This window comes from Nomascus leucogenys, chromosome 12 (assembly GCF_006542625.1).
Source record: "Nomascus leucogenys isolate Asia chromosome 12, Asia_NLE_v1, whole genome shotgun sequence".
NCBI lineage: Eukaryota > Metazoa > Chordata > Mammalia > Primates > Hylobatidae > Nomascus > Nomascus leucogenys.
In genome coordinates this window covers 41328943-41346171 of record NC_044392.1, presented here as the reverse complement: position 1 = coordinate 41346171, position 17229 = coordinate 41328943, and the positions used below count along the sequence as shown (strand labels likewise).

Genomic DNA, 17229 nt, shown 5'->3' with positions numbered 1-17229 from the left:
TTTCTACACTTTATACTTCCCTCCCTCCTAAATCGTGATATTGAAATGTGTGCTGTGGCAGAACTTGGCTTGTAGGGAAAGCAACAAAGAGATAGCAAGTGTCAGGGATGGGAGGGAAATGGTCTGGAAGCAGATGATGTCCGTGGAGAAAGCAAGAGGGGAAGAAGTTAGGTTGCAAAATAACCTACAATAAACTATAGTAGAAGCCTCCTTCCTCTTGCTGATCCCACCCTAAGAGCCACAAGGGTTTGTCCAGGACAGGGAAGGGCCTGTGAGTCTATTAAGAACAAGATCCTCAGGGGCACTTCTGCTTTTTCTGTTCCAGACCAAAATCAGGCCACTCTCGATCTGATGGGATGGGGGAAGGAGATAGTGGGTTGAGGAGCCCAAGAGTCAACACCAATTCACAATCTGTACTTCATGCAGAGCTTTGTCCAGGGTGCTCTCTTTAAGGGGTGGGGGTAAAGTGGATGCAATCCTTGAAATTCACTTGAGTAGTAGACATCAGAAACCATCATGGACAGAATGTAATGCGCAGTAGGGGGGACGCTTGTGTGCTGGAGATGGAGGGGTGGGTGGGTGGGTGTGCATTGCTCCAGGGGGGCCCTGGGAATGGGAGAGAGAAAGACACCAACTCTTACAACCTATGCCAGGATTTCAGAATAACAGTCAGAAGTCAATTCTTGCCCAAGCCATATTGCAGCCCCTTTATTATGACTCTTAACAGTGTCATTAATGACAGTTATACTTAGTAGTGATTATAAGAGCATTAACTGCAGCTCATTTTGTGCCATAACTATGCCAAAATTTTATTTGTATAGTCTCCATTCATCCCACCATGGGGCCTTTATTCTTGATGGCCCCTCTGCCAGGAACACTTTTCCCTAGTTATTCACATGCCTGGCTTTGTCACTCCATTCAGATCACTCCGTAAACATCAGTAAGATCCTCACAGAGGACCTCAAATAAAATGACTTCCTGGAACCTCTTTCTCTGTTCTCTTTGTTTTTGTTCATAAATACTTATTACCTTAAATTTAGATAGAAAGACAGCTAGATGTAATATTTAGAAAGATATACAAGTATTTTGTTGTTGTTTATGCTTTTGTTTGTCTGACTCCTCCATTATAAGTTCCATGAAGAAAGGGACTCTATTTCTTTTGTTCAACACCTTTATCCTTAGCACCTAAAACATCTGACACACATTAGACAATTAATAAATATGTGTTGGATGACTGAAAGGATCCTCACAATAATTCAGTAAGATGGAGACTATTATTATCTCCAATTTACAGATGAGAAAACTGGTGCTCAGAAAGTTAAATTATTATTCAAAGTTTCAAATGTAGTAAGCATCTGAAGCAGGACTCAAACCTAGGCCAGTCTGACTCCAGGGCCTGCCCTCTTAACCATGCCGTGCTCTGCAACTGCAAGAACAGAAAGCCTATGGGCATGGACAGAGCCTGACTAGCCCAATGGCTCAGTGAACTGGGGAGGCTGCCAAGGGAGCCAGGAATTTGTGGACAATGAACATTTGAGCAGCAGGGGCAAGGAAGACCCGTGAGAAAGGGAGAAGACATGATCTCAAAGATGCAGTAGGGGGTTAAGAAAAAGATCCAGGCCAGGCACAGTGGCTCACACCTGTAATCCCAGCACTTTGAGAAGCCAAGGTGGGTGGATCACTTGAGGTCAGGAGTTCGAGACCATCCTGGCCAACATGGTGAAACCCTGTCTTCTATTAAAAATACAAAAATTAGCCGGGCATGCACCTGTAATCCCAGCTACTCAGGAGGCTGAAGTAGAAGAATGGCTTGAACCCAGGAGGCAGAGGCTGCAGTGAGCCGAGATTTTGCCACTACACTCCAGCCTGCGTGATAGAGCAAGACTTCATCTCAAAAAAAAAAAAAAAAAAAAAAGAAAAGAAAAGAAAGAAAGAAAAAGATCCAAAGAGATTTGATGGTCTGCTAGAGGATTTTAGCAAAAAGAAGAATCTTACTATTGAATGTAATCTGAGAAGCTAAGGCCAACTTTTGACCCGGGCAGAAAGTCTTTCCATGGCATTTTCTTTTTATCTGCAGAATAGGAAATGGGATCATGCATCAGAGATAATCAGAGATAGTCACTAAATATTCATAATGCTAAGAACGCAGTAAAAAATAGGAAGAAAGTGGTTAGATCAATATCAAAGGAAGACATTTAATACAAAGTGAGTCTTTCAAAAATATCCTTGGCTCCAGTGAATTCAGTGAAGGATTTTTTGCAAATTCCTCAAAGAATTTCCTTATATTATTTAAAATGTGCTGGAATATAAAAAATTATTTTGTGTTTTGTGTTGCCCAGCCTATTTTATGAGACAAGTACTATTTTGTTAAAATTTTATATTTAATATAGATAATAAATTGACTACCCCAAATGGTGGAATGCAAGGATAGCATATTACAAGGAAAATGTTACAAACGACTAACATTAACTAGACAAAGGATTAAATAATCATTTCAAAAAAGGTTGAGGAGGCTCTCAGTAAAATTCAGTATCTATTACTGATACAAATGTTGGAGGAAAAAGCGTATCAGAAAATATAATCATGGGCCAGGTGCAGTGGCTCACGCCTGTAGTCCTAGCACTTTGGGAGGCCGAGGTAGGTGGGTCACCTGAGGTCAGGAGTTTGAGACCAGCCTGGCCAATGTAGTGAAAGCTTGTCTCTACTAAAAATGCAAAAATTTGCGCAAGCTGGCACGCGCACCTGTAATCCCAACTACTCGGGTGGCTGAGGAAGGAGAATCACTTGAACCTGGAAGGCAGAGGTTGCAATGAGCTGAGATCCCGCCATTGCATCTCCAGCCTGGGGTACAAGAGAGAAACTCGGTCTCAAAAAAAAAGAAAATGTAATCATGTTTAGAGAAGAGAGGAAAGGATGTAGTAAGTCTAGAAAACCGATAACAGCAACTATAACAAATAATTGCAATAAAACATTTGAAATCCTCGATAAGGAGTTTGTGTCTAAAAGTTCTACAAAGGCCGGGCGCGGTGGCTGACGTCTGTAATCCCAGCACTTTGGGAAGCGGAGGTGGGCGGATCTCTTGAGGTCAGGAGTTTGAGACCAGCCTGGCCAACATGGTGAAACCCCGTCTCTACTAAAAATACAAAAAAAATTAGCCAGGCATGGTGGTGGGTGCCTGTAATCCCAGTTACTTGAGATGCTGAGGTTCAAGTATCACTTGAACCCAGGAGGCAGAGGTTGCAATGAACCAAGATGGTGCCACAGCACTCCAGCCTGGGCAACAGAGACTCCATCTCAAAAAAAAAAAAGTTCTAAATAAGCCAGGTGCTATGGTTCACGTCTACAATCCCAGCACTTTGGGAAGCTGACACAGGAGGATTGCTTGAGCCCAGGAGTTTGAGACCAGCCTGGGCAACATAGTGAGACCTCATCTCTACTAAAAAAGTAAAAATAAAAATAAAATAAAATAAATAAATTAGCCTTGTGTGGTGGCCCACGCCTATGGTCCCAGTCACTCAGGAGGCTGAGGGAGGAGGATTGCTTGAGTCTGAAAGGTTGAAGCTGCAATGAGCCATGGTTGGACCACTGCACTCCAACCTGGGTAACAGAGCAAGACTCTGTTTCAAAAATTAAAAATAAATAAATAAAAGTTCTAAATAAATAAAACTTTGTTTTTTAGCGAGCATAACTCCCTAAAAATCCAAGAAATTCAGCCAAAACAAAGCAGCAGCATCAATAACAAAAAAAATCCTAGAAGCAATAAATTCAAAGTTACAGGGTACATGGTATCAGTTTTCAAATAATTAAACGTGTCCCTAAATATTAGGGAGACAGAAAATACAGCATAAAGAGCTCCTATTTACAATAGAATGAAGGCAAATTATGCTCAAGGTTTACTGTGTGCAGCATATAGTAATTATTAAAGAACATTTAAAAGTACAATGAGAGAAATTAAAAAAACATGAATTCATAGAAAGCTAAACTTGACTGCCATTTGGGCAGGCAGAACGTAGTAAAGATAAAAATAAGTTACTATGAAAGAGTCAATTCAATATCAATTAAAATCCTTGCTGCATTTTTATAAAGCATGACATATTGGTTGTGACATTCAGCTGCAAGAGTAATCAGGCAAGAATCTCAGAGGTTTTTTCTAAGTAATTATGAAGCAAATGAATAGATCACTGATGCTAACATATTTACCCCAACAGATTTTAAAACACATCAGACTACTGGCCAGGCGTGGTGGCTCACGCCTGTAATCCCAGCACTTTGGGAGGCCAAGGTCGGCAGATCACAAGGTCAGGAGTTCAAGACCAGCCTGGCCAACATAGTGAAACCCTGTCTTTACTAAAAATACAAAAATTAGCCAGACATGGCGGCACATATCTGTAGTCCCAGCTACTCTGGAGGCTGAGTCAAGAGAATCTCTTGAACCTGGTAGGTGGAGGTTGCAGTGAGCTGAGATTGCGCCATTGCACTCCAGCTTGAGCAACAGAGTGAGACTTCATCTCAAAAAAAAAAAAAAAAAAAAAATCAGACCAAAGTGGCAATTATCAAAACCTTGTAGCATTAAGATAAAACCTGAAAACTCACCAGTCATTCAACATCTATTTAGGGACTATTTGTGGACCAGCTGCCCTGTGCCAAGCACTATCCTAGAAGCCAGGTATACAGCTGTGAAAAAAACAAGGAAGGTCCCTAGGGTCATGGAGAACCAGACAAGTCAACAAGACAAGTCAATCAGACAAGTCAACAGTTAACAGGCAGGAAAATTTCAGAGGGAGAGAAGTGTTGTGAAGACCAAAAGCGATAGAGAGAGGGCTGGCACCGGAGGGGCTGTTTTGGATTTAACTATGAAAGAAGGCCTCTCCGAAGAGGTGGACTTTTGAGCTAAGATCTCTAGAACAAAATGAGGTTTCTAAAAATAATTTCAATTGATTGTATCTCCATAAAGTTGCTTTTGGGCAATCCCCATCTGCAAGACTGAGCTAAGTGTTATTGTTACATAGATGATGCATAGAAAAACATAGGAATTTTAACTTTAATTCTAACCTCGTTCTTAAGAATTTTGTGTTCATCTACATTAAACACAAAGACTGGGAGAAAACATTTGTAATATATATGACAAGGGTTTCCTACAAATCAATATAAAAAAGAAAACAATGGAAAATTGGGCAAATTGTAAGAATGACAATTCACAGGCTGGGCGCGGTGGCTCACGCTTGTAGTCCCAGCACTTTGGGAGGCCAAGGCGGGCGGATCACGAGGTCAGGAGATCGAGACCATGGTGAAACCCCATCTCTACTAAAAATACAAAAAAATTAGCCGGGCGTGGTGGCGGGAGTCTGTAGTCCCAGCTACTTGGAGAGGCTGAGGCAGGAGAATGGCGTGAACCCGGGAGGCAGAGCTTGCAGTGAGCCGAGATTGCGCCACTGCACTCCAGCCTGGGCGACAGAGCGAGACTCCGTCTCAAAAAAAAAAAAAAAAAAGAATGACAATTCACAAAATAAATAAATAAAGTCCAAGACCAGGCATGGTGGCTCATGCCTGTAATTGTAGCACTTTGGGAGGCCCAGGTGGGCGGATCACCCAAGGTCAGGAGTTTGAGATCAGCCTGGCCAATGTGGCAAAACCCCATCTCTACTAACAAATACAAAAAAATCAGCCAAGTATTGTGGTGCGTGCCTGTAGTGTCAGCCACTTAGAAGGCTGAGGCATGAGAATTGCTTGAACCCAGGTGGTGGAGGTTGCAGTGAGCTGAGGTAGCACCACTGCACTCCAGCCTGTCAAAAGAAAGAAGAAAGAAAGAAAGAAAGAAATAAGAAAGAAGAAAGAAAGAAAGAAAGAAAGAAAGAAAGAAAGAAAGAAAGAGGAAAGAAAGAAAGAAAAGAAAGAAGAAAGAAAGAAAGAAAGAAAGAAAGAAAGAAAGAAAGAAAGAAAGAAAGAAAGAAAGAAAGAAGGGAAAGGAGAGAAAGAAAACCAGAAAGCCAGTAAACATAAGAGAAAATGCTCACATTGACAATTTAAAAATGCAAATTAAAACTACAAGATATCAAAGTTCGCTGATTATAATAGTAAAAATCAAGGTCATCTAGCATAATCAAAGGTGTGGAGGGCGGACATTCTTGCATCCTGTTGTTGAGATATAGATAGATAAACCCTTTTAAAGACCAATTGGCAGAATCTTTTAAGATTGTTAATGAGTGTACTCCATGATTCAGCAACAGGAACTGATTCTACAGAAAATGAAGCTCAAGGGCCTAATGATATCTGTGTGCAGGAATGACACTCTAGCAATTTTATTAATGGTTAAAAAAATGGAAAATATCTCAAATCCATCAGTAATGGGAATGATTGAATAGAGCATGGTCAATACAGAATATGGAAGCCTCACAGCACTGAGAAAAATAAGCTTTATGTACATGACAGGTTGGTAGAGAGTTGAATGATTGTTTAAAAGTTGAAAAATATCTCCTTTTAGATATCTATTTGTATAAACATAGAAAAAAGACTGGAAGGACATGCAGCACATTGTTACCAGCAGTAATTTCAGCAGTGGGGAGACTCTGAGTTTGGAGGGAGGGAAGGTGGGGCTTTCAATTTTTATCTTATACATTTTTAATAGAGAAGAAAAATCCAATCTGTTAAAGAAATAGACGATCATTTATCCCAGCTGGGAAGGGAACATTTCTATTTCTGAATATTCAAGGAGGATTGCATCAGCACCAAGATGAATGTTTCCAGATACAGTCATATTTTTAAAAAGCATGCCCAACCAAAATGCAATTAAATAAATATCAGGCCAGGCTTGGTGGCTCACTTATGTAATCCCAACACTTTAGGAGGCCAAGGCCAAGGATTGCTTGAGCCCAGGAGTTTGAGACCAGCCTGGGCAACACAGGGGGACCCCCGTCTTTACTAAAATAAAAAAAAAATTAGCCGGGCATGGTGGCACATGCCTGTGGTCCCAGCTACTTGGGAGGCTGAGGTGGGAGGATCACTTGGACCTGGGAGGTTGAGGCTGGAGTAAGCCATAATCGCACCACTACACGCCGGCCTGGGCAACAAAGTGAGATCCTGTCTCAAAAAGTAAATAAACAAATATCAAACAACAGAATGGGAAAATCTATGTGACATGCATAATTGAAAAATATATATAATGGTTGATAGAAAAGTATAGATGCTTCAGATTATTCTTGGAAGGAGGTAGAATCCTATGGACATGCAAAACATATATACAGTTAATATAGTCAAAGCACTTACTGAGACACCAGAGAAGGTCAATGGAAGAGATAAGTACATCATTTTAAAATGAGAAAATGCAACACTATCACATGGAAAAGCATATTTTTACTCTCACTGAGAAGAGCTGCATATTAATCCACAAATAAAACTTCTACTACTGAATTCAAGTTACCTATTGAGCACATACTATATATGTCACATAGTGGTTTTTTTGTAGAGCACCTTACTTAAGGTAGAAGGCATCCTCTTTTACAAATAAGAGAGGTACAGAGGTTAGGTAACTTGCTCAAAGCCACACAGCTGACAAGTGGAGGAGCCAGGATTGAAATCCACGACTGGTTCCAGAGCCCAAGATCTGATCTATTCTGCTAGCTGATCTCCTAAAATTAAAAGATCAAACCCAATGTTGGTGGAAAAGTGTGCCTTGCTAAAAAACACACTCACACACAGAGTACCTGCCTTTTATTTATTTTTTTTTTTTGAGATAGAGTCTCAAAAACAGACTGGAGAATATTAGTCCAAACTGCAACTGGACGATTTTGTAAGCTCCCTGCTATGGTGTTTGTTTGTTTGAGATGGAGTCACTCTGTCACCGAGGCTGGAGTGCAGTGATGCAATCTTAATTCCCTACAACCTCTGCCTTCTGGATTCAGATGTTTCTCCTGCCTCAGCCTCCCGAGCAGCTGGGATTACAGGTGCCCGCCACCACACCTGGCTAAATTTTGTATTTTTCGTAGAGATGGGGTTTCACCATATTGGCCAGGAAGGTCTCCATCTCAGCCTCCCAAAGTGCTGGGATTGCAGGCGTGAGCCACTGCGCCCGGCCGAATACCCGCTTTATTTTTGAGTCAGCTATTTGGGATACCTTTAAGCCTCCAAAGTCTACAGGACCACACAAGAACTTTGTTCTAGTTCTGCCCTCAGACTGAAACTCTCTCTGTAGCAGGGCCTGCTCCAGTCATCCTCAAACCCAAAGACTGACACTTCTAGGTTCTTGGTTAAAACCTTCATGAGGCCTTTGCAACAGCAGACCTGGACCATCGCCAAGGCAAGACTTCTGGATTCTTGGTTAGAACTTTCACGAGGCCTTTGTGATGCCAGACCTGGGTCATTGCCCCAGCAACCACAGGGCCTGGGACTGGGGGGTTCCCAGGTCCCTGAAGCTCACTCCGCCTCCTAACTCTCACTGCATTTCCCACCTGCCTGTGGGTCCTGCAGCATCTTCATCACTGAGGCACCTGGTTACACTTCACCTCCTGTTTCCTGAGGCCCTCACTGCATTTCCTCACCTCTACCTTTTCATCCTTCCACCCTAGGCTCCTCTCCTCCCTCCTCCCTCGCTCCTGACTCTTCCTCTTCCCAGTGGACGGCTCGAGGACCACTCAGTCTCTCCTCTCTCACTTCCCTTCCTCTCTCTCACCTTCACCACCCAACACCTCCCTCCCTGCCTCTTTCTTTCTGCTCCCTCATTCTCTCCCCACCACTCTCTTCTCGTGGCCCCCTTGCCCACGTCCCCTTCCCCTTTCCTCACTCTCTCAGCTTTCTTCCCACAGTTGAGCTCGGGCAGCTCTTTCTGGGGATAGCTATGGGGCTTTGGGGAAAGAAAGGGACAGTGGCTCCCCATGACCAGAATCCAAGACGAAGACCTAAAAAGGGGCTTATCAAGAAAAAAATGGTGAAGAGGAAAAAACAGAAGCGCGATACGGAGGAACTGAAGAAGGAAGTGGTCATGGTGAGGTCACCCAAAGTGGGCGCTGACAGCCGCCCTCTGAAAACACTCCTCCACCTATCTTTAACATCTTACCTTGAGAACGAAACACACAGGCCAGAGCCACATCTCTTCTCTGTTAGGCTTTGGAGGGAAGGAGAGGGTTAAAAAAAAAAAAAAAAAAAAAGATACACACAGAGAGACAGGGCAGCTCAACAGCAAGGACAGGTATATTGCAGACACCTGTGGAAGTGGGGGACCAGCTTAATTCCACAGTCCACTGCCGCTTACAGGCTGGGGTACTTATAGGGATGGGCGGGAGGGGTCTGGGCTGTATGGCCTGCTGCCTGGCAGGATATCGTTAAGATGTTCTCATGATGAGGTGATTTTTGGCCCTTGTTTCCACAGAATATAATCATGGTATTCCTTGGACCTTTGCCCAGCAGGATGTGATAGGGATGTTTCTTTAGTGGGGTCTTTGTCTTTAATTGGGCCTTTGTCTGCCCTGTGGTCAGGTGGTTAGGCAGGCTGTTTCTCCGGCCCAAACCCCCGTGAAATATTTCACTTTGACCAAGGCCTGTAAAATAGTGGGGAGCTAGGCCGGGCATGGTGGTTCACACCTGTAATCCCAGCACTTTGGGAGGCTGAGGCGGGCAGATCACCTGAGGTCAAGAGTTCGAGACCAGCCTGGCCAACATGGTGAAACCCTGCCTCTAAAAATACAAAAATTAGCTGGGCGTGGTGATGGGCCCCTGTAATCCCAGCTGCTTGGGAGGCTGAGGCAGGAGAAACACCTGAACCCGGGAGGCAGAGGTTGCAGTGAGTCGAGATCACACCACTGTACTCTAGCCTGGGCGACAGAGTGACTCCATCTCAAAAAAAAAAAAACAAAATATAGCAGGGAGCTTACAAAATGGAGCAGTCGCAGTTTGGACTAACATTCTCCAGTCTGTTTCTCCCCCTCTCCCTGGAAATGACCTGGGCCACCCCCTGTCCTTCAATGCCTCTGCTGTCCCCTCAGGATGATCACAAATTAACCTTGGAAGAGCTGAGCACCAAGTACTCCGTGGACCTGACAAAGGTGAGTAAGAGGCTCCCTGAGGAGGCAGAGTGTCTCCAACTCTGACTGTGAGGCTGCCAGGACAACAGCTGAACTAGGAATCCAGCCCCCTAACTTCAAGTCCAATGTTCCCACCCCTCACCCTCTGCCTGGCGGTGTTCCATGGACACTACCTGGAAAAAGCTGAAAATGGTAACTACCCCCAAAGAGAGTTTAGGACTAGATAAGAGAATAAGAATGCTTTAGGGCAGTGCTGGTCAAACGTCTTGTCCTTAGGTCTCCTTTACACTCTTAGAATTTATCTAGGACCGCTAAGAGCTCGTGCTTATGTGGCTTAAGTCTGTCTATATTTACCATATTAGAAATTAAAATTGAGAGTTTTAAAACGTATTTCTCAATTCATTTAAAAATAACAAAAATAAAGTTATCATATATTCATATATATTTTGACAAATAACTATTTTTCGAAACAAAAAAATTAGCAGCATCTTACATTTTTGCAAACCTCTTCAATGTCTTGCTTTTTAATAGAAGATAGCTGGAATCTCAAGTATTTTCTGTATAAAATCTGTTGTGATGTTATACCAGTTGGCCTTCAGAAAATTCCACTATATACTCTTAAGAAAATGAGAGTAAAAAAAGGCAAACAATGATTTAGTATTACTATGAAAATTGACCTTGTGGACCCCCTGAAAGGGTTTTGGGGCCCCTCGGGTGTTTCAGGCAGAGGTTGGGGAGTGGCTGATGGGGATTGGCAGGTTCTACTATCACTTTCATTAACAGGAAAAAGCACATAAGCTTGTGCACAGGAGTGGAATGAGAATCTATGCCTTCATGTTTTTTGTTATTATTCTTTTCTATTTATGTTTTTCAAAAATTTATGGGCCAGGTGCCATGGCTCACACCTGTAATCCAAGGCAGGCAGATCACTTGAGGTCAGGAGTTCAAGACCAGCCTGGCCAACATGGTGAAACCCCATCTCTACTAAAAATACAAAAATTATCCAGGCGTAGTGGCACACACCTGCAATCTCAGCTACTTGGGAGGCTGAGGCAGGAGAATCACTTGAATGCAGGAAAATCACTTGAACCCAGGAGATGAAGGTTGCAGTAAGCCAAGATCATGCCACTGCACTCCAGCCTGGATGACAGAGCGAGACTCTGTCTCAAAAAAAAAGTGGATATGTAGATGTACATATTTATGGTATACATGTATTATTCTGATATAAGCATACAATGTGTAATGATCAAATCAGGGTATTTAGGATACCCATAACCTCAAACATTTATCATTTCTTTGCATGGGAACATTCCAAATCCACTCCTCTAATTATTTTGATATCTATAATAAATTATTAACTATAGTTGCCCTATTGTGCTACCAAACACTAGATCTTATTCCCTCTAAGTTGGAGAGTCAAAGCGTGGTATTAATATGTTATCAACATTAAGTATTATATTTCATCATGACATTGGCCCTGCACATTATAATTATCTATATGTATTTATCTCCCCACTGGAGCACCTTAAGGGTAGGGACCATTCTTATTTGTGTTGGTATCCTCAGCACCTAGGGCCCGAGATAGGTTCTCAAGTTCAAAAAGGTTTGTGAATCGATCCATAAACAAAAACCTTCCTATGTAAGCATGCTAAATGACATCCCTCCTCTGATGCAAATTTTGAAACCTCACCTCATCCAGGAAGAACTTCCAGACTGATCTTCTGAAAGCGTCTTTAGTCTCTAGACCCACCCTGGGGCTCCAAATGTCAGGTTCCCCTTTGCTATGGCTGTTCCTCTTTTCACAGCTCTCTATCCAACCCTATTTCTTCTCTACACAGGGCCATAGCCACCAAAAGGCAAAGGAAATCCTGACTCGAGATGGACCCAATACTCTTACCCCACCCCCCACCACTCCAGAATGGGTTAAATTCTGTAAGCAACTGTTCGGAGGCTTCTCCCTCCTACTATGGACTGGGGCCATTCTCTGCTTTGTGGCCTACAGCATCCAGATATATTTCAATGAGGAGCCTACCAAAGACAACGTGAGTCTGTTCAGCTACTACTAGCCAGCCCTATCTCTGCTTAGCCCCAGACACCTTTTATCTAAAAAGCTTCTGGTCCAGTTCCCTGAGATGCACAATGTCCCCAAAAAACTTGCTGTTCTTTGACAACCTTCCCAGTTGATCCCCAAAGCACTTTGCAGTCCCTTTCTCTTCTCCACAATTTTAACCTCATCTCCTTCCTCCCAGCCTCCCTCACGATCCACCCCCTCCATCCAGAGATTAGCCTTCCCGGAGAGAAGATACAGGCCTTCTCTGACCAGGAATTTTGCTAACGGCTCACCATGGCTCAGGGTTCCTTCACCAGGAAGCCAAGTGTACTGGCCCCACCTCAGATTCTTCTCTACCCCTCTGCTCTCAACTCATTGTTATGGTCTCTTACACCTGGTGAAACTGCTGTGCCCCTTGCAGACTGATTTTCTGAGGATGACGAAGAAGACAAGACCCCACTGATAAACGCTTTCTTTCCCCACCCTCAGCTCTACCTGAGCATCGTACTCTCTGTCGTGGTCATCGTCACTGGCTGCTTCTCCTATTATCAGGAGGCCAAGAGCTCCAAGATCATGGAGTCTTTTAAGAACATGGTGCCTCAGGTAGGATTGGAGTGGGAGGATCTAGTGGGAGCAGGAGCAGGATGTGGCCAAATACACAATGATGAAGTCCCGTGGAAAATTATATCCTACGATGAGTGAGCTGAGTGAGGTTGGTGATGAGGGGGTCAAGGTACTCTATCAGTCCTTAAAAGTACCTGGAAAAGCTGTGAAACCCTGAGAAAGACATAACGTCACCTATGAAGTGCTCTGATCTAGAAGGCAGAATCTGAATCTAAAGAAGAAACACCATACAAACCCCAAATAAGAACATTCTATTTTTTTAAAGAGACAAGTGTTGGTGGGCTGGGAGGGGGTGTGGTGGGGCGGCTGGATTTTTCAAATGTCAATGACCTCAAAGACAAAGGACAGCTGTGGGGATGTTCCAGATTAAACAGACCAGGCATAGTGGCTCACGCCTGTAATCCCAGCATTCTGGGAGGCTGAGGCAACAGGATCACCCAGGAGTTTGAGATGCTATCTCTACAAAAATAAAATAAAATAAAATAGCTGGTCTACATCTGTAGTCCAAGCTACACAGGCGGCTGAGGCGGGAGGATTACCTGAACCCAGGAATTTCAGTCTGCAGTGAACTATGACCAATCTGGGCAAGACCCTATCTCAAAAAAATGATAATAATAATAATAAAAAGAGGCTAAAGAGGCATGACAACTATTCCAAGGGTGGTGGCTCTTGCCTGTAATCCCAGCCATTTGGGGGACCGAGGCAAGAGGACTACTTGAGTCCAGGAGTTCAAGACGGGCCTGAGTAGTATAGCGAGACCTTATCTCTACAAAAAAATTTAAAAATTAGCTGACTGTGCCTGTAGTGCCAGCTACTCAGGAGGCTGAGGTAGGAGGATTGCTTGAGCACGGAAGGCAGAGATTGCGTGCCGTTGCACTCCAGCCTGGTGACAGAGAGAGACACTGTCTCAAAAAAAAGACAGGTACATGGCAACTAAATGCAATATCTAACCCTGGATCTGATTCTGTGCCAGAGGAGAAAGTAATGCTTTATTTTTACTTTTTATTTTGAGCCTTTATTTTAGGTTCGGGGATATATGTGCAGATTTGTTATATAAGTAAACTGTGTGTCACAGGGATTTGGCGTACAAATTATTTCATCACCCAGGTAATAAGCATAGTACCTGATAAGTAGTTTTTCTATCCTCACCCTCCTCCCACCCTCCACCCTTAAGTAGGCCTTGGTGTCTATTGTTCCCCTTCTTTATGTCCATATGTACTCAGTGTTTAGCTTCCAGTTATAAGTGAGAACATAAGGTATTTGGTTTTCTGTTCCTGTTAGTTTGCTTAGGACAATGTCCTCCAGCTCCACTGAAAATAATGCTTTAAAGGACTTATTGGGTCAATTGGCAAAACTGGAATATTGACAGATTAATACAGTAGATTAAAGTATCATTGTGAAACGTACTGAAATTGATAACTACATTGTGGTTATTTAAGATAATATCTTAATTCTTGGGAAATGCACAATGAAGTTTTTAGGATAAAAGATCATGATGTAGGTAACTTACCCTCAAGTAGTTCAGGAAAAGAGTATACACAGAGAGAGAGAAAGGGTGAAAACAAATGACAAAGTAACTGGGGTGAAATGTTAATAGGTGAATCTGGATAAAGGTTATATAGGTGTTCTTGGTACTATTTTTACTCTTGCAACTTTTCTGAAAGTTTAAAATTATTTTCAAGTTAATGTTTTTTAAAGGTACCTGGAAGGAATACGACGGTAGATAGAGGTTCCCAGGCACAGGGCTGGAAACTTGGGAATAGGCTCCACATTTTCCCAATAATATGATCATGTTCCAGGAGTTTAACCCAGGATTTCCTTCTCTCTTTGGTACCACTTAATTCCTTCCTTGGGTAAGAGTTTTGGGACAAAGTGGGAAGTTTTGGAGACTAGGAGTTTAGGGATGGTCGGTTGGCTTTTGCTACCTAACAAACTACCCTAAAACTTAGTGGCTTAAAATAGCAAACTCCTGTTTCTCATAATTCTGTGGCTGTGCTGTTGTCCTGGTCTAAGCTGACCTCAGCTGGGGCTGGATGGTCTTAGATGACCTCATTCACATGTCTGGGCCCTCAGCTGAGATGACTGGGACAGCTGGGGCCTTTTTCTTCGTGATCTCTCTTTTTACAGAGAGGTTAGCTTGGGCTTGTTCATAGGGTGGCAGAGGATTCTCAGAAACAGGAATGCAAGCCCTAGCATGAAAGCACTTTTTTTTTAATTTTTTGAGACAGGGTCTCACTCTGTCACCCAGACTGAAGTGTAGTGATGTGATCACGGCTCACTGCAGCCTTAACCTTCTGGGCTCAAGCGATCCTCCAACTTTAGCCTCCCAAATAGCTGGGACTACAGGTGCATGCCACCACACCTGGCTAATTTTTTTTCAATTTTTGTAGAGACAGGGTCTCACTATGTTGCCCAGTCTGGTTTTAAACTCCTGGGTTCAAGCAATCCTCCCACCTTGGCCTCCCAATGTGCTGGGATTATAGGTGCGAGCCACCAGTCCCAGCCTGAAAGCGCTTTTTAAACTCCTCTTTCCATCACATTCATTCTATGGGCCAAAGCAAGTCACATGGCCAAGCCCAGGTTTAGGGGTAGAGAGATAGACTCCACCTCTTAATGGGAAGAGCGTCAAAGTCACATTGCAAAGGGCTCTGCAAACAGCATCATGGGAATTTGCAATCTGCCAGAGACACCTTCAAGAATGACGTGGTGGGTGATAGTAAGAAAGGGGAGTAAGGAGGGAGGAGACCAGTAACAGAAGGTTTTAGGCTAAGAGCGGGATGGGGAAAGCCAAAAGTTTTGGAAATGATCCTGCACTATCCTCCCATAGCAAGCTCTGGTAATTCGAGGAGGAGAGAAGATGCAAATTAATGTACAAGAGGTGGTGTTGGGAGACCTGGTGGAAATCAAGGGTGGAGACCGAGTCCCTGCTGACCTCCGGCTTATCTCTGCACAAGGATGTAAGGTGAGGGGATGCGGAAAGCTATGTGAGGGACCCAAGCGTGATCTCATGGCAGGGTAGACACCTGGGCTGTTAGAGAAAGTATAAGCTTATTACTCAGAGTCTTGAGAAGTTACAAGTGCAGATTTGATGTTAGAGACAACAGATGTGTAAATTTGTTTCTCTCAGTCTGTCGGTGATGATGTTGGTGACCAGATGAAGACATACGATTTTTGTAAACAAATCTGCCTTTTTTCCTATGCTCACCTTACAACGCATCCCCTCTCCCATCCCAGGTGGACAACTCATCCTTGACTGGGGAGTCAGAACCCCAGAGCCGCTCCCCTGACTTCACCCATGAGAACCCACTGGAGACCCGAAACATCTGCTTCTTTTCCACCAACTGTGTGGAAGGTGAATATCGAACCATAAGTAGCATAGATTCAAAAGCAGGCACCAAAACATAAAGATTTTAATAACTCTCTTCTAAAAGTAGCGGGGTAGGTAAGAGCCAGTAAACAGTCAAGCTTCTCCATCATGAGCTGTATGACCTCTGGTGAAAAGTCAAGGTCATCATTTCCACATTTGCACAATGATGACAATAAAAGTCATTACTCCGTAGATTTTTGTGTGAATTGAGATAATATATGTAAAATGCCCAGCACAAGGCCTAATACATTGTAAGTGACCTACAATTATTAGCTATTATTTTAGCTTGTGAATGGACTATGCTGTATAAGCTGAAAATGGCACAGAAGGGAGGAAAATTGTTCAGCCCTGCTAAATCATTCTTCTCCTAAGGTAATCCCTAACTTCTAACTATTCCCCTATCCAAGAGAAGATATTGGCATTGGAAACTTGAATTACCAGAGGTGCCACTTAGACTTCACCACTTAAACTTTGGCTTTGCTCCTAGAATCTAGGAATCCTTGAACTGGGAGACAGTTCTGGCAAAATGGTAATAAAAAGGGACTGAACATCATTCTGTCAATCTCTCCTTTGCCCTTTCCCCTTAAGGAGGCCTGAAGACTCCATGAAGCACACTTGAAAACCATTATTCATGCTTAAGAACAAATGTTTGGTTATCTAAAAATAGTTCTTTTATTTGTTTTGTGTTTTTTTGAGACAGTCTCTCTCTGTTGCCCAGGCTGGAATGCAGTGGTGTGATCTCAGCTCACTGCAACCTCTGCCTCCCAGGTTCAAGCAATTATCCTGCCTCAGCCTCCCAAGTAGCTGGGATTACAGATGCCCACCACCGCGCCCAGTTATTTTTTGTATTTTTAGTAGAGATGGGTTTTCACCATGTTGGCCAGGCTGGTCTCGAACTACTGACCTCAAGCGATCCGCCCTCCTCGGCCTCCCAAAGTGCTGGGATTACAGGCGTGAGCCACCATACCCAGCCTAGAAATAGTTACTTTTTATTTGAATGCATAGTATTTGTTAAATATTATAAATATTATCTCTAGTTCCCACAATGTGCACAATACCAGATATTATCCCTATTTTACACGTAGCAGACTAAGGTTCAAAGAAATTAAGCACCATATCCAAGAGTACAACTCAATAGAAAGGAGGCGGGTCAGGGATTCTAATGTAGGTCTGTC

At 43.2% G+C, this 17229-nt stretch overlaps 1 protein-coding gene across 1 annotated transcript in view; it reads left to right on the top strand.

Moving 5' to 3' along the window:
* Window positions 1-8363: 8363 nt before the first annotated feature.
* The window catches only part of ATP1A4 (ATPase Na+/K+ transporting subunit alpha 4), a 35541-nt gene continuing 26675 nt past the window's right edge, over window positions 8364-17229 (top strand). Inside the window, exons 1-6 of the mRNA XM_030824127.1 lie at window positions 8364-8977; window positions 9975-10034; window positions 11852-12055; window positions 12553-12666; window positions 15515-15649; window positions 15922-16039. Coding sequence (XP_030679987.1) covers window positions 8831-8977; window positions 9975-10034; window positions 11852-12055; window positions 12553-12666; window positions 15515-15649; window positions 15922-16039 — 778 coding nt within the window. The 5' untranslated portion in view covers window positions 8364-8830. The remainder of the gene's footprint in view (window positions 8978-9974; window positions 10035-11851; window positions 12056-12552; window positions 12667-15514; window positions 15650-15921; window positions 16040-17229) is intronic.